Source organism: Callorhinchus milii, unplaced genomic scaffold (assembly GCF_018977255.1).
Source record: "Callorhinchus milii isolate IMCB2004 unplaced genomic scaffold, IMCB_Cmil_1.0 Scaffold9, whole genome shotgun sequence".
Classification (NCBI taxonomy): domain Eukaryota; kingdom Metazoa; phylum Chordata; class Chondrichthyes; order Chimaeriformes; family Callorhinchidae; genus Callorhinchus; species Callorhinchus milii.
In genome coordinates, this window is record NW_024704750.1 from 5,586,025 (window position 1) to 5,608,196 (window position 22,172).

The 22,172-nt window shown below is 40.7% G+C and overlaps 1 protein-coding gene across 1 annotated transcript in view; it reads left to right on the top strand.

The window, feature by feature from the left end:
• The window catches only part of rcor1 (REST corepressor 1), a 49,669-nt gene extending 36,569 nt beyond the window's left edge, over nt 1-13,100 (top strand). Inside the window, exons 5-12 of the mRNA XM_042338100.1 lie at nt 3,311-3,472; nt 4,233-4,354; nt 5,100-5,202; nt 7,636-7,836; nt 9,243-9,320; nt 9,712-9,769; nt 9,887-10,107; nt 10,766-13,100. Of these exons, the coding sequence (XP_042194034.1) occupies nt 3,311-3,472; nt 4,233-4,354; nt 5,100-5,202; nt 7,636-7,836; nt 9,243-9,320; nt 9,712-9,769; nt 9,887-10,107; nt 10,766-10,804 (984 nt within the window). The 3' untranslated portion in view covers nt 10,805-13,100. The remainder of the gene's footprint in view (nt 1-3,310; nt 3,473-4,232; nt 4,355-5,099; nt 5,203-7,635; nt 7,837-9,242; nt 9,321-9,711; nt 9,770-9,886; nt 10,108-10,765) is intronic.
• Nucleotides 13,101-22,172: the final 9,072 nt, after the last annotated feature.

Below are 22,172 nucleotides of genomic sequence, written 5' to 3' on the forward strand. Positions count from 1 at the left end.
AATGGAAGGATACGCTTTGGTGTCTGCAATTATTAAAAGACACTATTCATCTCTTATTTGTCTATGACTTATCACTTTCTGCCCGCTGCTCTTGCTTTAGCTGATGCTCAATTTTAGCAATTGACTGATCCTACTGTACACATCATACCTCAGCTGATACCCAGATCTTGATTCAAACATTTAGTGTATTGGATTTTTCTAAATTGGTGGAGCGGGAAAAACCTTGTGGTAAATATTTCCAAACCTGTTGGCAGTTGAGAAGTTTCTAGCTTTTGTACACTTGCTAAGGCTGAACCTCTTAGGGCTTCTACGTTTTGGCAGTTTCCATAACTCTCCATCACCTTTTGAAATGGTACAATGACATTTTGTGGATTGTGGACATTTGAGGGTGTTTTACCAGCCCTTGGGATTGGATATGTGACAGTATTTTTACCTCTGCCAGAAAGCGCTCAAGCTTACAGGAAGCCCACCCATACTTTCTACCTTCGCCCGAACACCAAAATAGGAAAGTTCATTCTTTCCCTAGTGAGAAGATTGTCATAAGTGCATAGTTGGTTCCTTTTAGATTGTTTTACATTTCCTGTTAGGTACTGAGTCAGTCTCCCTGGGATGGACCCTCAGTTGCAAATGCACATATTTTTCTGGGTATTCACCTATATAGAGCGGAAAAACGTTCAGTCAATGCTGAAGCTTAAAAAGTGCAACTTTTTTGGTTTTGAAGATTTTTGATCATCTGTGAATCAAGGTGTTAAGGTAAATATCAATATTTCCGGGAGATGTAAGTCCACAATGTCAGTTTTAGCATGTGGGACTGGTGCAATTCAGTGCAAGGCAATTTAGTTTGTTCCGAGTACATTTGATGAAAGATAGCCTTTTACAGAAGGCTTTAATACATTCCCTAATGTTGGATGTTTATTTTTTTTCATTTTTTCATTTTTTTTAAGCCGTTGATCCTCCTGTACACATTATACCTCAGTTGATACCTTGATTCAAACATTTTTTTTCATGACTCCTGAAACTACCCTCTTTATCCTTGTTCATACTCCCATGTTTGATAGAGAATTGACATCTCTCTGGGTGCGTGCTTTAGGTCAAGTACACTAGTCTGTGATCACCAACCCAAGGGGAGTTCCTGATCTTGGCTTGAACTGTAATATGATCTAAAGCAGCTTTGAATAGTTCTTCCTACTTCCATGGCTAGATAATTAAGTGAATAGAAACTGAAAGAAAAATAAACTTCTGCACATAGATTAGTAACTGTTGTGTTGCTTCCTTATTTGTATTCACCCTCCACACACGCAGCCTGGCATTGCTGACATCCAGAAGAGGGAAGGAGTAGGGTCGGAAACTCTGTCAACACTGTCCCTTTAAATGTTTTCTACCACTGCATTTCTTGGACAGATGATTTCTCTCCCTCCCACCACACCTTCCCCCTCCATTGTATGGAAAACCTCATCCTCTATTACTCGATCGTTGTAACTTTGTGCCAGTTCTTCCTATGCCCTCAGTGCTGGTTACTTACTGAGACCTCGCGACCACATCACTCCCACCCTCGCTCGCCTCCACTGGCTCCCCATCCCCCAGAGGATCGAATTCAAGATCCTCATCCTCACCTACAAGGCCATTCACGGCCTTGCTCCCTCCTACCTCTCTGACCTACTATCCCCCTACCTACCTGCCCGTACCCTCCGTTCCTCTGGCTCCGGTCTGCTCCACATCCCCCGCCCCAACCGCCCTACCATCGGTGGCCTTCAGCCTCTCAGCCCCCAGGCTCTGGAACTCCATCCCCCAGTGCCTTCGCCGCCTCCTCCCTTTCCTCCTTCAAGGCCGGTCTCAAGACCTTTCTCTTTGACCGTGCCTTCAGCTCCCCTCTCGACTCTCTACCCCCTCCTCGCTCCCTCCCTTCCCCCCCCTCACCCTGACCATTTCCCCCCTGCTCGGGGCCTGACCTAACTGTACAGCGCCTTGGGACGTCCTCCTGACGTGAAAGGCGCTCTATAAATGGAATTTTGTTGTTGTTGTTGTTGTCTTGGTTTGTTCTGCTCCGATGCATCCCTGCCAGATCCTCCCTTTTGAAAGTTTATATAAGCTGTAGATTTGTTTTTCCCCCAGTGAACCACCGCACCAATTTGCAATGTCTCATGACTTAACCTGCGATTCAGAAGCATAGCACCTGCTCTAAGCTGAGGAGAGAGGTTCAATGGGACATTGAATACCATTCCTATTTGGACTTGTAAGACGCACTTCCTCTCAAATGAAGGCTTGTCCCTCTCAACCAGCTCCAGAAAACAGCAGATAAAATGATTTTGCACATTCTTTACGATTTAGTATTTATACTCCATTTAGATCACGGAAGAAGAGATTCAGTTGTGGGACAAGTCTGTGGAACTGTTGTTGTTGTTCCATTTGTTGTTGAATGGATTTCAGAACACTGGAGCAACACATTGTAAATGCACTTATAATGACTTTATTTTCTGGCTACAAGGCAATCATCAATAGCTGGAGAAGACTTGTGTCATCCTGTGAGAAAAGCCGGCCATCTTGCCTTTTTTATATATTTCTTCATAAACCAATTAAGCAGATTTAGCCAGTTTCCAGTGTGAAAATATGGCAGTTTCTGCCTATGGTAGCACTTGGTGTCACAGAGATACTCTTGTTCGTAGTGATGAGAACAAAATTAAGTGGATTATAGCATGTCTAGAGGCAGCAGTGTTGCACTTGCTGTAAGAAAAATGAATAGTTACTTTTGACAATGGTAGGGTTTTGCATCCTGGTATCAATATTATAATAATAATCCTTGCATTTGATTTTGTGCTTCATCATGTCGTTGAGACATCTCAAAGTGCTTCATAGGATATATTATAAAATATATTGACTTTTGTGGGTGCACACAGCTGCCAATTTGCACCCAGCAATGTAAATTAGATGGTGATTCATTAGTTAAATTGATATTGATTGTTTAAGGGTAATCAAGTTTTTATTTTAAGAGATTTCTCAATTAAAGTCACAGTTGGGTACCTCAGGAACGATTTGCAGATTTCAATTCCAGTTTGATTCACTTGTCTTGAGATTTCTTTGCTTTGTAACCTTTCATTCTAATTACAAAATTACATTTGTATAGCACCTTTCATGTCGGGAGGACATCCCAACCATAAAAGGATGCTTACAGAATAGCAACATTACTGGTTAAAGAATTCCGTAAAATTTCCAATTGTTTGACTGCCTCCCTTGTCTAATGTTGTAGATGTTTTAATTTTTAGCGTCATGTCCTATGTATAATCCTATTTGTACTTGATGCATTTCTCCATAGGCCTTGGGTATGCTCTTCTGGCACAAACACAATATTGAGAAGTCCTTGGCTGACCTTCCAAATTTCACACCATTCCCAGATGAGTGGACAGTGGAAGACCGTGTCCTCTTTGAGCAAGCGTTCAGCTTCCACGGAAAGACCTTCCACAGAATCCAGCAAATGGTAGGAAAGCAGCGACTCTGACCTTGGAAATTTTAGAGAATATGCACATCACGTGCAACGGTGCTTTCTTGAGAATGTACTGCATTTTTTAAAAAAATGTGGCAATAATTTTTTTTAAATGAAGTGGCTATTTTAAAATAAACCAAGCTTTGCAAACATTGCATTGCAAAAGTCCCTTCCAATGTCCTCACGAGTTTTCCAGTTCAGAAGAATATTTTGCAGTGATTCCGTGACCCGATTTGGGGCTTGAACCCAATAATCTTCTGTCTCAGAAGGAGAGTGCTTCCACTGAGCTAGGCTGATGCACTATAGAATACAGTGTACTCTATACTTGGGAGTTTTATTTTCCCTTTTAATCATCTCTCCTAAAAATGGTGACTCATGCTGTCAATCCTTTGGTAGCACTTATTTTGCCATTATTTATGTGTTGACTGGCTGTTTTATTAAAGCAGATCAATATCCTGTCCTCTATGTATGTGCGCTTTCAAGTGAAGGTCAATGGCAAACTGGAATGGAAATCTTTTACCAAAAATCTCTTCTTCCTCCACCTTTCTCCCCTCCTTTCTGGGACACCCAGCGTAGAGCTTCACTACATCCCTAGGTGATAGGTTAGGAATTGAGCCTTTAGCTCAAGTTATTGAGTTATTGGGGAAACAAGTTGTCAAAAGAATATTAATAATATTGCCATAAATAACCAAAGGGATTGTCATTCAGTTTTGATTACAGATCAAGAATGTGTCTTTCACTGTGTGTCTTTCAGTTGCCTGACAAATCCATAGCTAGCTTGGTAAAGTTCTATTACTCGTGGAAGAAGACAAGGACCAAAACTAGTGTGATGGATCGTCATGCTCGCAAACAGATGAAAAGGGATAAGGAAGAAAGGTAAATAAATATCCATGCTGTCGTACATCAGGCAGACGCTCTGGCTGGACTTGCTGGATGCAATTAATTCCCCCAAATATTCTCAGATAATTTATAGATACTGCATTTAGTAGTAAGATAGATGTGGCTTTGCAAGAGCTTGAAATTATACTCTTCTGAAAACTCTTTGTGAATGTTCAATGTTATGTTTAATTGTGGGGAAAAAAAGCTTAATATTTTTGGAATAAGACGTTGACCATCTTTTATTCAGTACAATCGATGTATGTTTTCACTGCTTACAAGGTGAATGTTTTGGCAATTCTCCCCATATCTAATTCTAATTATATATATACTGAGAATTATATACTGATCTGTTGGATTATTGCGAAAGATTATAAAAGACATGGGGAAATTTGACACCAAACTGCAGTCTGTAGAGCAAGTCAACCCTTAAGGTATCATAATACTTTCTAATTTCTATTAATGTCATTGTTTCATCTTTCATCATTGTCAAATATACAATGTCTTCAATGCCTTATTTCTGTGCCAAACTTTTATTCCTGTGCAACTGTTGATTGGGTCCGAAAGTTGTCTTTACAAAACTGATCGTCTTTAATGCAAAATTACTAATTTCTGTTACCTTGATTTCAACATTATTTAAGTGTCGAAATAGTATTTATATAGGATGAAATGTTTAAGATTATTCAATGCTATGGTGGTATTTCTGTGAATTGCCAAATTTTGTGATGTGATTTTTTTTCTTAAGCGGTGATGAGATTGAAGAGCCTCCTACTAATACCAGTACAACTACAAATGCAAACAATGTCATTGACAGTGAAGTTGATCCAAGCAAAGAGGCAAAGAAGGAGGTGGGTTGGCTTCTATGCGTTTTTTATGCTCAACTGTATATTCTTGGCTGTTCCATAATTGTGTTTCAGTTGAGTCTGGTAGGAACTATGGAATGTTCCGCAGCAATTATGGAATTTACTTTCCTGATACAATTTTCACTAAAGCTTGGGAGAAGAATCTGTGCAGATCTATGGTGATGGGCATAAACCGAGGTTTTGCTTTTAAGCCAAAGCAATAAAAGATATTTTCTCTCTTTTGCACCTACACATCTGTAGGCTTGTATTTGGTACATTTGCTGTTTGTTTACTCCTGCTCAAAAAAAACACCTGATCAATTTGTCATTCACACTACCACTGCCTTCACATTGGGACTATCCAAGTAACAAATTGCTACTTTGGCTGTTGTAAGAATCTTAAGCCTAGATAAGATTTACCACAGCTGCTAGTTTTACAACGCTATGTTGATATCTCAATTGGAAACACTGAGCACAGCTGGGTTTGTATTACTTTGGTGCGGTTGCTAGTGTAAGAGAAAGGTACTGTCCACGATTCATGGTGTATTTTGTATTGGAATGTGTACAACCAGGATTACATTGGAGATTTTGTTCAGTGGTAACTCCAAACACTGGTCTGTGTAAATGAGGTTAGGTAAGGTCGGAAGAAATGCAAGGTAAAGTAGTTTGTGCTATTATTGTACAACTTACTATAATCAGATGAACAAACAGTTTGCAGTGTATTGGAGATGTAACCCTGAAACCAGAAGGAGGAAGAAGATATTTTGAAAACACCTACACAGAGCTCCATATAGATTTGACCAAAACTTATACTTATAAAAGCCATTAACATTTTGAACTCTTGCAAAAAGCTGTAGTCTCTAGCTGAGAGGTTGGAGATAAACAGCTATTCCGCATTACAACAATCTCCCAGCAGTATTCATTTACAAAGGAACGTTGAGTTCAGCAAAGCAATGGAAATGTGGGAGCAAATAATGTATTTACTGATTGTTTGTAGCTGTGTGCAGGAAATACATTGTGCAAAGACGCCATCATATATAATATATATAAATACACATATATCAGATTATTTCAGATATTTATGTTTAGATTTTACATTTTATAGTGTTACTCATACAGCTGGTACTTTTGTAAGCATTAACAGCAAATCCTCAAACCAGTGAATGAGTTGCGTGATTAGTAATGGTTTAATCTTTCATACCATTACTGGACACTGAGTGACCCATTCTCTTTCCAGAGTGCAGCTGCTTAGTAACTGATGGCAGAGATGTATACAGTATTCTGTGCAGGCAGCAGGTGGCTAAGAACAAACTTGGAAGTACACGCTTCAAATGTAGAAGCTGTGTTGGTTTCTTGAAAAATGTTTATTTACGTTCATGCTAGTTTTCAGCTGTGCCTGTGGGTTGGTTTTGATGGTCTGAGAATTGTAACGTAACCAATATTATACAGAATGAGATATGTAAACCAGCTCCTTATACTCTGATAGATAAGTTTTAGGATAATTAATCTTGGTACACTGTGCCAATCCTCCATGCAAGCAGGAAGATATAATAATAATCCTTCCAATTGATATAGCGCCTTATCATTTCTTCGAGATTTCTCGAAGCGTTTCACAGAATATACTGTAACGTGAGTTGGCTTTATTTTGTGGGCAAAAGATAGGTAGTCTTTTAGATGGGAAGGAAGAAGTGTAGCTTATAAAAGTAGTACAAAAGTCATTAAGTGAATCTTTAGTATTTGAAAACTTTGCATGTAAGTGTGCGATTTGTCATTCATCATTTTACTTTTATATATTTCTGATTGCTGTGTCTTTAGACGAGACAAGGACATTCCAACAAAGTGTGTGTTGTATGTCGCTTTGTATAAAGTAAACCATTTTCTTGAAAGCTGTAATAATAACATTGGGAACAGCAGCTGCCACTGCATATCTTTTGCACTGGTGTGCCCGCAAACTTAGGAAGCAACTGGTGGACTTAAAACAAAATATTACACAGAGAGGGTGAGGCCTCCAGAGCATGTATCGTGGCCAACAGTCCTAAAGCTCTTATTGTAGGACACTGAGTGGAAAAAGCAGTGTTCTGTAGGAATTTTAGGGGATACACTTTAAAATATTGGGCAGCTAGCTTGTGCAAAAAAAAAGGGGTCAAAGTATAATTTGGGAGGCAGGAAATGCCATTAAGCTCACTGATGAGTATCTTACAATTGGTAACTTGACCCTAAAAGATGAAGAGAAAAAAAAGAAAAATCTCACTGGTATAATTGTTGTTCACATGGTATATTGGAAAGTGTATTGAGCACCATAGTTTAATCTTTAGTAGACTCGTGCCTTCTTTGGCTACATGTTATCCAGCTGAATTGGGATTTAATTGACTAATTCTAAACTCTTGTTCCCCCCCCCCACCTAATACTATTAATGTGCGGCATGTCCTTGGTCTTACAGCAAGCATCCCAAACTGTTAAAAGTGTCCCGCCAAAGAAAGAGACACGAACCATACAAGGGAAACAGCAGAGAATAAGTCAGAAACCTCCGCGAGGGATGTTCCTGGCTCAGGAGGATCTGGATTCATTGTCCAGCAGTTCAAATGCCGCTACTACAGTCCTCAGGCAGCTTGATATGGAGTTGGTCTCGCTTAAACGTCAAGTAAGGTTTTCTTAAATTCGTTCATTTTCTTAGTTTTTTTTTAAGTCATACATTAGCTCCTCCAATCCAAAGCATTGATGCCATTTGTGTAGCTCCAGCGTCTTGGGACGTCCTCCTGACATGAAAGGCGCTATACAAATGTAAATTGTTGTTGTTATGCCTGCCTGACTGAGAGAAGTTAACTGAACAGACCGACAATGAACGTAGGATCTTCTTGGTTTTAGGCCCACTGGACATTCTCTTAGTCTACTGAGCACTTGAAGAGAGAGCCTTATCATTTCTTTGCTCGTATTATCTTTAAAATACAGAATTTCCCACCTGTGTATTTTATTGCAGCATAACAGGAAGAGTTTGGTCAAAGGGAAATGGCTTGTAGAAGATGTCATTGCTGACCTTTATGCTACGATAATAAGATACTATCTCTATTTGAAAAGAACTGAACCTGATAGATAACGCAAGAAACGATTTCATGAGCCCTGACTCATTAATTTTTAAAAAAAAAGATTTTTGAGAGGGAGGTATACTTCACAACCCTACTACGCTAAACATTCAACACTTCAGTCCATTGTACAACAGTACGTTATATATATATATGTATAGATACCCTCATGCAGGGTAGTGCCCCAGCTTCCGTTTGAAGAATTCCGACTTCTACCAGTAAAGTGAATAATGTATTTATTTTAAACGATTGAAGTTTTAGAAAGGGACCTCGGATTTTCTAAGTCATGTTCATTTTAACTATTTTTGGTGGCCTCTTACTTATCACACTGTCCACTGTTGTACCTGAACACTTTTCAGCCTTCATCCATTGCAAGAAATCAAATTAGTGCAGAAGTGTACTTAAGCCAATGCATTCTGTCTGATCTACCTTTTGCGCACGCTGCTTCATTTCTGTATTTTATTATGCTATCATCAACAAAACGTCTTCTTGTGATATATTTTTCATATCGGGACTACGTGGCAAGCTGTAATGGAATTTCATAAAGCGTTAAAGAATTGAGTCTGCTTCATCAGCAAGACGCTGTAACTAACCCCCACACCAACGAAGTTGTAGTCCTTTTGAAATCCCCCCTTGTTCAGTGTCCTCCCCGTCCCTGTAAAACACTTGGCGTTACCCCATGTGAAGAGCGCTGTATAAATACATTTTTTTTGTGTATCTTTCTTGTCGCCCAAACTAGCTCCATAGGAGAACATGGATCTTCTTTCTGTTAACCTAGTCTTGAATCTTGGACAGAAAGTACCACAGGTTTATTTTATTACTTGTGTATCGTGTACTGTTGATGGCAGAATCAGTTAAAGGATTAAAATATGCAATCATAATTTTTAGTAAAGTATTAGCTTTCTGATCGTTGGACAAGTAGCTTTGTAATCACTGGATCTTTAAAATCAAACTTTATTGCTCCTAGATCCAAAATGTGAAACAGATAAATGGTGCTCTCAAACAAAAATTAGATGGAGGAATAGAGGAATTCAGGCCATCTGAGGTAAGGAACTATTCTTACTCATTGTGAATTGTAGTAGAGTTTTTTTAAGTGGCTATTACAGTCTCCTGCATCTTGTAATTGCTTGTATTAAATTTTAATTAATAAGCATTATTTTAGACTGATACTTGGAGGTTTGTCCAGCTCTTGGTGAGTGGAGTCAGGTCTACGTTGACTCCTGTCTCGGTGAAAACCACATTGTCAACTCATACACTGAGGTCCTAAATAAATACTAGCAGTAAAGCTCCTCCAACATCAGGAGCAGTATTGCTGTAATATTGACTCTAAATTACTAAAATATAGAAACCTAAAGTAAAACTTTTTTTCTATTTTTTCTATGCATCTACTTTTACTGTTTTCTAACTGTACACTGACTGTGCTGAAATTTCTTTAGACAACTCAGAAAATTAATCCTCGTTGGACAACTGAAGAGCAGTTACTAGCTGTGCAGGGTGAGTAAATGTTCCATTTATATACATTTGCATCCTAAATTTGAGCCATTCTGCAGGTTAAAAATATTAAGCTTTTGGTAAGTTTAGAACTAGTATGCGTTTTTCCCCCCTTTTCAGCAATAAGAAAATATGGCCGGGACTTTCAAGCTATTTCAGATGTGATCGGCAATAAAACAGTCGTGCAGGTGAAAAACTTCTTCGTAAATTACCGTCGTCGTTTCAACCTTGAGGAAGTTTTACAGGAATGGGAAGCAGAACATGGAGAAGCAAATGGGAGCATCAGTGACAAGCCCCAAAACTCCCCAGATATTGCTACTAAACTCTCCGAAGAGGAAGAGGTAACTGTCCTTTGTCTTAGATGTTGTTCATTAGGTTCATTAATGTACATTAAACCCAGTGTTTTTCTAAAACAAAAGTGAGGGTGTAGAATGGAACTTTATTATTAATGTGGGAGCCTTAGACAAGATAACAAAAAAAATCTCCATTAAATCTTCCCTTGTTGAAAACTCCACAAAATTTACATAGATCCATTTTTATATACCTTGTGGACAAAAATTAAGATCCTAATTCCCTTGAATAGTTTTGCATTTGATTGGTGTCATTCTGGTACCATTTGAGTCCTTTAAAATCCATTTCTGGGCCAGCTTGGATAGATTTTTTTAAAAGTCTCTTGAAAGATTCATTTACATGTAAGATAAGTAACTCTGTTTATATTGTGTTTATTCTCTAATTTGGTCACTGTAAAGCTGTCTTATATTAGTAAAACTGTGTCAGAACTTAAATACATGATGTGTGCAATTGGGTGCTACATTTTGCCCACAAAATAAAAACAGTCAATCCACTCTACAATATATTATGTGAAGTGCTTTGTGATATCTCATCAACATGATAAGGCATTCTATCAAATGCAAGGATTATTATTATTATTTTGACAAATGTATTCTACCAGCAATTCTGCCTGTTTAACTTTCTTTTTACAACTGTTGCATTTTCTAGAGTCCTGTGCTTGATGTAAGATACCATTCAGGCTCTTGAGAACGGTGAATAGTAAGTGATCTGAACATCCTGTGTTGACTACTGTTTAGTCCAGGTCATCCAATGATGCCAAACTTCAACCAACCACCTCCACAAATTCAACAGGACCAGCGTCTAGCTTAACACCAAAAAAGGCCACAATATTCACAACAGAGACTTCTGCCTTACCCTGCGTCAGTCACCAGAGGAGCTTCCACTTTTCACGGAGGCCATAGAGAAATCTTTGTTTCCACATCCTTCTGAAAGTTTGGGGAATTCATAAACAGGCTTGTGACAGTCTATATTCTTTCACATAAACCAATCCATGACCTAATGTCCACAGGGCATTGATCACTTGTATATTTTTGGAACTGTGGCTCCCATCAGATTCATGTTTATTTCAATTACTTTCCTTACAGATATTTTATGATTTAATGTGAATGCCACGATTGTATAGTGTATTAACTGGCATATAGGAAATGGATGTCTCAGCTGTTTCTAAATTATTGGGTACATAATTGTAGCTTGGACTGTGTATCATAGACTTAAACATACCTCTCAGTCTGAGAAAACTTGAAGGTAAATTAAGGCCTTTTATTAGCATTTTCATGAAATGAAAAAATGATCTGTTTTATTTAAACGTTGCATCTCGTTTGCTGTACAGTATTTTAGAGTAGTTCTTCCACATCAAGTATGGAAATTACTTATTACTTGAATATTGCAGTTACTGTATGGAAACTGGTCATATTCAGGTGTTGAAAGGCAGCAGTTTAATTGTCCAGCGCTCGTTGCAGAATCTGTTGTGCTAACTATATGGAATTCCAACTTATTTAACAGTAAGGGTTGAGCACAACACAAGCTACAGATCCATTGGGTTCATTACAGTCATTTGAGTCTATGCATGTTTCTGTGTAAGAATGGGTGTTTACAACTTCTACATTAATATTACCTGAAATGCAAACCCTTATTAGCCCTTTTCTGGGAATAAAATCCCAGTATTTAGGATTTTCTAAATTAAGTTTGTTAAATTTGCTTATGGGTTGCTGCTGATATATGTAGTGATGTTTGCCAGAATTACAAAAAAAGATATATAAGGATTTAGTTTGCAATAAATTGAGCATGTTTTATATATAGCCTCTCGATGTGCTCAATAGGATGACATTCTTTTTAAAAAAAGTCGGTGTGTTTATATTGCAGATTTATATTTTATTGTCTGTTACTGCTAATTTTAACTGAGAAACAATTGTGACTATATCCAAGGTTTTGAGCATTAGATTCTAAGGTTCCCCATTGAGAACTGTTAATATTACAATACTACAGTACTTTGATTATTGCAGGGTTCTTGCTAACCTTAAATTTTTTAAAGAAATTTATTACAATTTTGCTTCCTCATTACCCGGGAGTGTTTTGGGGGACGTAAACATAGAGCAGGAAAGGAACAATAGAGAAACATTGAAAAACTGAAGTGAAGCTTTTTTATATATATGAATTGTTATAAATGCCACTTGTATAAAATTGTACTTCTAATTTCTCAATATGCACACGGGAGTTTTGCTATAGCGACAGACAAAACTACTTTTTTTTAAATGATCCATTTCCAGAAAGGGGAGCCGTCTTTTTTAGTTCCTTACTTTCCAGGTTAAAACTTATAAAATTCCAAGGGAAACACTAATGTCTTTTTGAGAAGATGACTTTTTGTGCCTGTGAAATTTGGGGCAGGAATATACATACCCATGTCACAAAACCTCAAACATTGCTATCACCTTAATGTGATGTCGGGGGGGGGGGGGGGGGGGGGGAATAATTGAGTTTAGCTGGTTAATGAATCTCATAACTTACACTTTAATTTGCTTAAATTACTTCTGAGAAAAGACCACAGAAAATAAAATGGACTCACTGGACAGTTGTTGAATTGCAAACCACATGTTGTGTGGAAACCACAATTCTGCCTTGTTGCGTTTTTATGAAAACACATAATTTCCCAAAGCAGAACACACTAATGCATTAACTGAAATGAAACCAGTTATTCAGAAAAATCCCTTTTTATCAATGGGCAAGGAGTTGGCACATGCGGTGAGCAGTTTTGAGGAACAAATAGTCATCACCTCAGGCAAAAGTGTTTTTTTTTCACATTTTATCCTTTTATTTCACTTTTAAATTAAAAACCCTAGTGGCTGTATGTATGTTTGGTTTTAAAATAATTTTTACAATGGTTGTTTTTCATGCATTCTAGATTATCCTCTTTCTGATTTGGCAAGCAATTAAAGTAACATGTGAAAGAATGATTACAGATAAATAAACCATTGTTTGAAACACATTCTCTCAGAATGGCAAGATTGTTGTGATTTCATAAAAATGAACAGCTCCTCAGCTTTCTTTAAACGATTGAAGTTGAATTATTCGATGCTGATCTCAAGCGGCCCAGGACCAAATCCGGTACTGGAAATCAATTGAACACTTTGCAGTTGGAAACGTGATCTGTTTTGACTCTGACAAGCTTTAGTGAGCGAGTGATTGCATGTTGAGAATCATTGCAAAGGAACGAATAAATGAATTTCGATTTGTTTTATGTTAATGTGCGTACTCTCATAACCCCATGCGATCCCGTGTTTGTTCATTCCAGCTTCGAGTGTCCCGACATGCAACAAAATTATTCAACCCATGCTTAGAATAGGGTATCCAGTTTAACTGGAGTTTTCTCGGGTTTCGTACCTAATCGTTTGCAGAGCGAAAGAGAAATACCTTTCTAATAGGTTTTTCAAAAGCACCTATCGCTTTAAATCATCTGACACAATTTTAACAAGAGGGGCTTTCCTACACCAAGCCTCAGCGAAACAGGCTGCATCCTGTTCCAACCCTTCAGGTTGCAAGATCTAAACCTACAGAATCCGTGCTAGTTACTAATCCGGTCTTTATTGTTGTATAAAAATTAGTCTGTCAGCCACGTACCTAACCTATTCGCCTTCGAAACATACAGTACAACCATATGGTAGAATTTGTGGCCACAGCAACCCCCAGGAGAAATGAGCTGCTACATTGTGTAATTGCAAACTATTTGAGAGCCTTTCCCCAACATTCAAAAGCAAACTGCTTGGTTGGGTTGAGTTATTATCTTGTTAAATGTGTATTATATTCTTAGGTACTGACTACTACATAAACCCCTGAAGATGAATACAGCGTTCTTAGTTTGGAGTTAAAAGTTGTGCAAACATTGCAATTGATTTCATATGAAATACAGCGGTTTGAGTAAGTTGATCTCATTTCAGTGCTTTATTGAAAAATCTGCAGTTTTACAAGAAAAAAAAGTGCCACAGGGAGGAGAGATGAGTGTTGTCTTTGTGGCTGCAAAGTCGCACGTCAGACCATTGAAGACTGGAATCGAGTTGACCTCTGGGCAACATCAGTTTTTTGAGATCTGAGCCACCAGGTCCACAGTACTTCAAAATACTGATGATATCTCATTAACGTGACTTGGAGAAACATCGGTGATCTCTTGATCTGGATGCTGGCAATTTCTTTTGTGCTCCCTGAGATGCCTTGTATATTTAAGGTGCCATAAAATGCACTATACCTGGGTGTCCAGTACCTTTATTGGCTTTATAACTTGCTCTCCCCAATATAATGGGAGAAAGGAAAAATTATAATAATAATAATCCTCGCATTTAATATAGAGCTTTTCACATCTTCTCGACGTCTCAAAGCGCTTCACAGAATAGACTGTAAAGTGAATTGACTATATTTGTGGGCGAAAGGCGGCAGCCAATTGCGCACAGCAGTGTCCCACAAACAATCGTGGATTGAAAATGACGCAATTTATTTTTTTGTTTTTGAAGTGATTATAATTGAACGTCTGGTATCCCTTTCAGGAACCTTAGTCTTTTTATTGGGCAGCCAGGTGTCCAACACACATGAAAACCCATCGCCGTTGCTTAGTTTGTATCCAAACTTTCACATAACCAAGCACGGCAATTCTTCCTTTTATCTGGAATGAGAGTGCACGCTCTCTCTGGAGGGACACGCTTGTCTTAAGCCTGTTAAGTCACTTGGCGATTTATTTTGCTCTTAATAAGTAATAATGCAAAGTCAGCCAGTAATGCACTGTGAGAAAATTACAACAAAACAAAAGCTAGTATTTCCTACAGAGGAAATCAGGTGATGCTTCTACAGAAAGGTCACTCTTGATTCCATTACTTCTCCTGTGGTATCAGCTCAGCGGGTACCATTTTCACCAAACGTTTTCAGTTCAAGCTCCTTGACAGAATTTGAGCTCACAGGCTTAGGCTGACGCTTACTCCAGTGGTGTGATGGGGGGAATAGTGCATTGTTGGAGGTAGTGTCCTTGAGATGGCTCATGAAACTTAGGTCCCATCTGTCTGTTCAAGTGGTCCTCAAAAATCCCATGAAACTATTTGAACAGGAGGGAGTTTCTCTTACTGTCCTGGCCAGCGTTTCTCCAGATAAATTGCTAATTGTTTCATTTCATGCCAGTGTGTGGCACCTGGCTGTGTGCAAATGTTTTACAGTCAGTTGTTGTCAAGTATAGTGACTGCAACTGTGGGCAAACCCTTTTGAAATATTCCAATATTATAGGTGTTATGATATCAAAGGCAAGGATTATTATTCATTTACCTGCCATGACTGAGCCTATCTTTGCCCAATGGTATGTGCACTTCAACGGAAATTAATGGAAACGTGGCGACATGTTCTTTTTCCCCTCCCTTAGTGAACAGATGCTGAAGCCAATTGTGGTATCTCCACTGCCACCCTCAACCCTGTCAGCTATCGCAGCACAGACTGGGAATCGGAGATCAACAAAATATCTCCTTAAATCCTGACTGCCTTGACAATCAATAAATGAATGTGTGAGGTCTTTGCATTGTATAAGGTTCGCATTTATCTCAGACCGTTGGAATATTGGATCCTGATCCTGTTTAATCCATTGAGAATTTAATTTGTTTTCTTTCTGTATGAATGCATCGCCTTATAATCTGCAATATATATTTAAAAAAAGTTTGGTTGGGGATGGAGATAACTCAAATGCTAAGATAGTAGTTATTTTCTGTGTGTGTGTGCGTGCATGTAGGTAAACCTGTTTAAACAACAATACTGTGATGTAACTCGTGCTAAATTGTGGATTTGGGTGACTGGTGAAATGGTGAAAAGGAATCCCATTACCAGGACGAGAATTTCCCCCAAACTGAACCATTATCCTTCCTGCAGCCATGGCATTGCAGCGCATCATTTAGGTTTTATGGATTTTTTTTAAAGACAATGTTCACTGAGATGGCTCCGTGAGGACAAGCACAGATTCCAAATGTAACTGGTGGTAAATTTAACAATTAAGAAGCAGCAAACTCCTTGTTCATCAAGAATGACAAAGTGCCTTCTACAGGATAATTTTCTTTTTTTCTTTAGTGGTGGGAGGGTGCGCGACAAAACCCCTTACACGAGAGCTGAAACGTATTCACTTAACCAGCAAGTTGTGAACAGTCCTTGGAACATGCTGGGAGGATTTCAGAGATGACAGCAAACCTCTCAACATAGTCTACTCCCTTCCCCCTACTACCCCCACAGGCACAAGCTTACTAGATCTCAAAATCCGAATGGCTCCAAAGTACGATCAGGATTGGTACTGTCATTGTTGCATTGCAGTATCTCCAGACTCAATTTTCTTATTTGCTGCTCAAACAGGCAGGTTATCAATGTGTGGCTGCGTTGATTTTAATAACTAGAAAATAGCCCAGTCAGAGCAGGCTATACTTAATCATCTGAGCCATTAAGGTAGTCCACCCGCTTGTATTACAAGGAATACAAGGAAATTGCAGCACCTTATTCATACTATTCGAGCCCCCCCCCCCACTCCGCTTAGCCAGTAACAAGCTCTACTTACTGGAAGCATCACCTGGCTCACAATGATTCATAGCTATGATAGTTCTTCTGCTGTTACTATTCACAGCTGGCACTGTGTGTTACAACTCCACCTTGAAAAATCAATTTAAAGAAAACCAATATAATTCTAAGGAGGAATGGTCTGTATTTATAATGAGAAATAATTTTTTATATGAAGATCTGCAGTCGTACACTGCACACTTGAGGTGCAGATAACAATCAATGCACATTTGCAGATGCTAATCTATGAACTGCACATCTAAGCAGGTCAGGTTTCTTAATCATTGACTGCTAGAGCCCAGTGTACACCAGGATAGCTATAGTCTACCTTATAGCTGACTTGTTACAAATATTCAGTAATGCTTTTATAATAACGTTTCAGTTCTACAGTGACGTCCATGCAACTGCACAAAACAGGTGGAAATTTGCCTTTGNAAAAAAATGGAAAATTCCAACACATTCTTTTTTGTACTCTGAAGATTAAAAATGTCATTTTTTCCCTCTGTCTAACTTGGTTGACTTGTAACAATGATTTGGAACAAATTGAATCGTAACACAGTGGAAAGAAAACAGGAAGTTCTTCTTGTTGTAAATCCTATTTGGAACAAATGTAATTATTATTGATTAATTTACAAATGTCAAACTATTTGTTTTTCCATCCAATTTAGTCCATTGTTTCCTGAAGGGGCTGAATTACGCGTATAATTTCATGAAGCTTGCAAGCTCTAGCATCTCATCTTAAGCGACAAAGTTTTATGATTGTGTGTGTATATATATATATATATAAATGTTAGGAAATAATATTTCAGGATACAATATATAGTTTGGGACACCACATGTCATGCGACTGCCAGGATGGTGGAAGGCGAACTGGATGAACTTTGGTCTTCTTTCGTCCAGCAAATTCTTGTGCTCTTAAGATGGGAAAACTGTAAGGTGGCTATTCCGAAAGGATGAGATCAAATGGGCTACCCTAGCTACCCTCAGTGTGAAGTGATTCCTCCTAAATTGTCTTTTAGATCCCCTGGTCACTTGTGTTCGCTACATACAATCAAAAATCTGAATCAATTTCAGATTCACTCCTACCCTAATAATAATCCCTCCAAAAAAACAAAAACAATAATAAGTTGGTCATTTTCAATCTACGACTCTTTGTGGGACATTGCTGTGCGCAATTGGCTGCCGCGTTCGCCCACAAGTATACAGTCAATTCACTTTACAGTATATTCTGTGAAGCGCTTTGGGACGTCCTCCCGACGTGAAAAGCGCTATATCAAATGCAAGGATTATTATTATTATTACCTTCAAGCTTCCTGTGCAGTACATCTCTATTTTTCCACCTCTCTGCGACCCCCAGTCCCTGATGTTCTGTCAGCCAGATCTCAGGGGCTGGATGAGCACAAATTTCCTTCAGCTGAACGTTGACAAGACGGAAGCCATACTCTTTGGCTCTTGTCAACGTTTTAAAACCTCACGGCTCTCACCTCCTCCACCAACCCGACCTCCCCCTAAAACTCTCCGAACCCGTACGCAACCTAGGTGTCAGGTTCGATCCCCAATTATCCTTCCTCCCCACATCCGGTCCTTCACCAGCACCGCTTTCTTCCCCCTCCGACATATCGCCCGTCTCCGCCAATACCTCCAAAAGCTGCTGAAACCCTGGTCCATGCATTTGTCACCTCTCGGCTGGACTAATCTAACGCCCTCCTCGCCGGTCTCCCATCCACTACCATCCATAAAATCCAAATCATTCAAAACTCTGCTGGCCGTATACTCACCCGCAAGAAACTCCGCTCCCCGATCGCTCCAGTCCTGGCCAGACTGCACTGGCTCCCTATCCCAGAGAGGATCAATTTCAAGATCCTCAACCTCGTATTCAAGTCCCTCCACTCCTCTGCAACCCCCTACCTCTCTGACCTCTCTCCTCAAAACAGTACCCGTTGCCTTCGTTCCTCCGGGACCGGCCTCCTCCTCGGCCCCGAGTCCTCCGCTCCACCCTCAGCGGCCGTGCCTTCAGCCACTATGCTCCAAGGTTCTGGAACTGCCTTCCTCACACCCGTCGCCTCGCTCCCTCCCTTCCCATTTTCAGGTCTCTGCTGAAGACCTTTCTTTTTGACCACGCCTTTGGTCACCTTCCCCCCCCCCACCCCGGCTCGGTCCCGGCATCCGTTACTGTAAAGCGCTTTGAGACACCATCCAGTATGGAGGACGCTATATAAATCCAAGTTGTTGTTATTGTCTAATGGTCTTAAGAGGAAGGCAGGTATGTCATCTACAACAACAAGATGACATTTGTATAGCGCCTTTCACATTGGGAGGATGTCCCAAGGCCCTGGACAGTGTTAAGAATTTCAAACCCAAGCTGGGGTCAGGGAAGGAGAGGGGAGGGGAAGGAGGGGACGAGGCGGAGTGACTGGTGGGGTGGATGGAATTCCAGAGGTTGGGGTCAGAGTGGCTAAAGGCTCTCCCGCCAATGATGGGGTGGGTGAGTCGGGGATGTGGAGCAGGCCGGAGCCAGCTGAGCGGAGGGAGTGGGCGGCTTGGTAGGGGGTTAGGAGGTCGCATGGGTAGAGTGAGGCGAGGCCATGGAGGGCTTTGTAGGGGAGGACCAGGATCTTGAACTGGATCCTCTGAAGGATAGGGAGCCAATGGAGTCGGGTGAGAATGGGGGAAATGGGATCACGGAGTTTGGTGTGGGAGAGGACACGGGCTGCAGCCTGTGGAAGGAACAGTTGTGAAGGCCAACAAGCAGAGCGTTTGCATAGTCAAGCCTGGAGGTGATGAAGGCATGAACCAAAGTTTCAGCGGCCTGAAGGATGAGGTAGTGGCGGAGTCGGGCGATGTTACGGAGGTGAGGGAAAGCAGAGCGGGTCATGGCTTGGATGAGGGGAAGAAAAGACAGTTGAGGGTCGAACAAGACACCAGGCTTAGTGAGTTGAAGTGTGCAACCATGGAGGTAGATGCTGCCAGAGCCTGAGGTGCAGAGGCGCTGACGCAAGCCAATCAGGAGGGCCTCAGTCTTGTTCACGTTCAACTGTAGGAAATTTTCCCTTATCCAGGACTTGATGTCCGACAGGCAGTCTGTCAGGACAGCAGTGGTACTGGAGTTGAGGGTGGAGGCAGAAAGAGAGTTGGGTGTCATCCACATACATATGGAAGTTGACCCTATGTCTGCAGATAATGTCACCAAGGGGGGTGTAGATATTAAAGAGGAGAGGGCCAAGGACAGAGCCCTGGGGGACACCAGACGTGACAGTGCGGGGGCTGGAGGAGAAACTGTTAGAGGCAGTTAAGTGGAGACGGTGAGAGAGATAGGATTTGATCCAGGCAAGGGGAGGGCCGCAAAGATTAAGTAAGGAGAAGAGGCGGTGTATGAGGATGGAGTAGTCGACAATGTCGAAGGCGGCAGAGAGGTTGAGGAGGACAAGGAGGCAGAGGGAGCCCCGATCACAGATGTTCAGAATGTCATTCGAGACTTTGACCAGGGCTGTTTCCATGCTGCGGGCAGCGCGGAAGCGGGATTGGAGGGGTTCAAAGAGGGAATGGTGAGAAAGAAAGGAGCGGAGCTGGGATGCAACAACTCATTCCAGGACTTTGGAGAGGAATGGGAGGTTAGAGATGGGGTGGTGGAGAAGAGGGGTGGGTCCAGGGAAGGTTTTTTCAGGTTAAGGGTGATAACAGCTATTTTTAGGGGGAGTGGAACTGAACCAGTTGGACAAGAAGAGGTTGATGATGTCGGACAGGAGAGGGGCCAGAAGGTGGAGCTGGGAGATGAGGAGAGAGGTGGGGATGGGATCGAGGGAGCAGGTGGGTTTGAGTTTGCGAACAATGGTGGTGAGGGAGGAGAGAGAGATAGGGTCGAAGGAGTATGGGTGGGGGTTGGGTCATGAGGGAGAGGTGATGTGGGTTGAGAAGGGGGAAGGGGTATTGAGATGTTGAGGGAGATGAAGTGGTGGTCCAAAATGGCTTTGTCGATGATGGTGATGTCCGAGACGATGAGGCCCCGGGTGATCACCAGATCAAGGGGGTGGCCATGGTCGTGGGTGGGGGGGTGGATGTGGAGGGAGAGTTTAAGGGAAGAGAGCAGGAAGGAGAAGTCAGCAGAGGTAGAGTAGGAAGGGGTGAAGTGGAGGTTGTGGTCGCCTAAGATAAGGAGGTATTCAGAGCAGAGGGAGAGGGAAGATAGGGGGGTCCAGCTTGGGAACTATGTTAATTACACCATCGAGCTTGCTTACAAGGTACAAAACTTAAAACCTGAGTGACTTGCCCTACAAATTTTCTTTCCAATTTCCCTCATATACACCGCGGACTGTGCCTGCTCACGGTGCAGTTAGACAGGTCTAGTGAGGAATTTCAAGTTTGAGTCTGTAACCCTCAAAGCAGTTACACAGCATATTGCTGGATCACAACTACTTATTATTTCTAACTTATTATTGTGTTTTTTTTAAACTAACCAAACAATCTCTTCCCTTCCCCCTTTGTGGTGTCCTGCCTATAAGAAGAAATCTACTTAGAAATGTATTAATTAACCTGGGATTTCTCCAATCTCGCTATCCATCTATATAACCCAGGTTCAATAACCCAAGAACGAAACCTTGGGCGAGTTTCCTTACGCCACACACCTCCGTTTACCTAGCAGTAAGTAGGAAGCTGGTTGTTAGTTGATTTCCACCCTCATAAATAATCCTTCAAAGAACGATTTGTTCACTCAATCCACGATTGTTTGTGGGACACCGCTGTGTGCAATTGGATGTTGTCTTTTGCCTACAAAATACATAGTCAATCCACTTTACAATATATTCTGTGAAGTGCTTTGAGATGTCCCAACAACGAAATAAGGACTCATATCAAATGCAAGGATTATTATTATTGTAATATAAAATACAGTAATACTCAACCAAATAGTAATAATTAATCAAGTAGACATGCAGGTTAGTTTGACTTGCACTTGGACCAACTGCTGGAGGTGAGCAAGAGCAGAGTGGGATAGACTTGTTTATTTTCTTTGTCTCCTTCCTTTATTTGCTCTGAACATCCCAGACAGCCTGATTGATTTCAAACACCTCACCTGGGGGCCAGGCTAAGTGCAATGTTTCCTGCAGTTGCAAGTTTTTATTTGACTTCTAAGCACCTGATTTCTTAACCATTTCTCCTGTATTGGGTGCAGTTTCCAAAGTTTCCATCTGACTTTTTGCTCAAAGGGGGTTTCAGGATAAGATTATCCCAGTCCAAGTTGGTAACATTATAGATTACAATTCAATAGAAATAAAGGGAGGTCCCCTTAATAATTTTGCCAGGAAGTTCAGAACCATTATGAAACTGAACCATATGTGTGCCAGGAAGTTTGCACGTTTAATCTGCATCATCTGTACTTAGTGCTGAGTTAGCAGATCTCAACCAGAGTGATGGCCTCAGCATCCTTGAGTAAGGAAAGGAAAAGCATCAACTTGTATTTATATAGGCTTTATTGGTAGGAATAACAGCTCTGATCACTTCACTC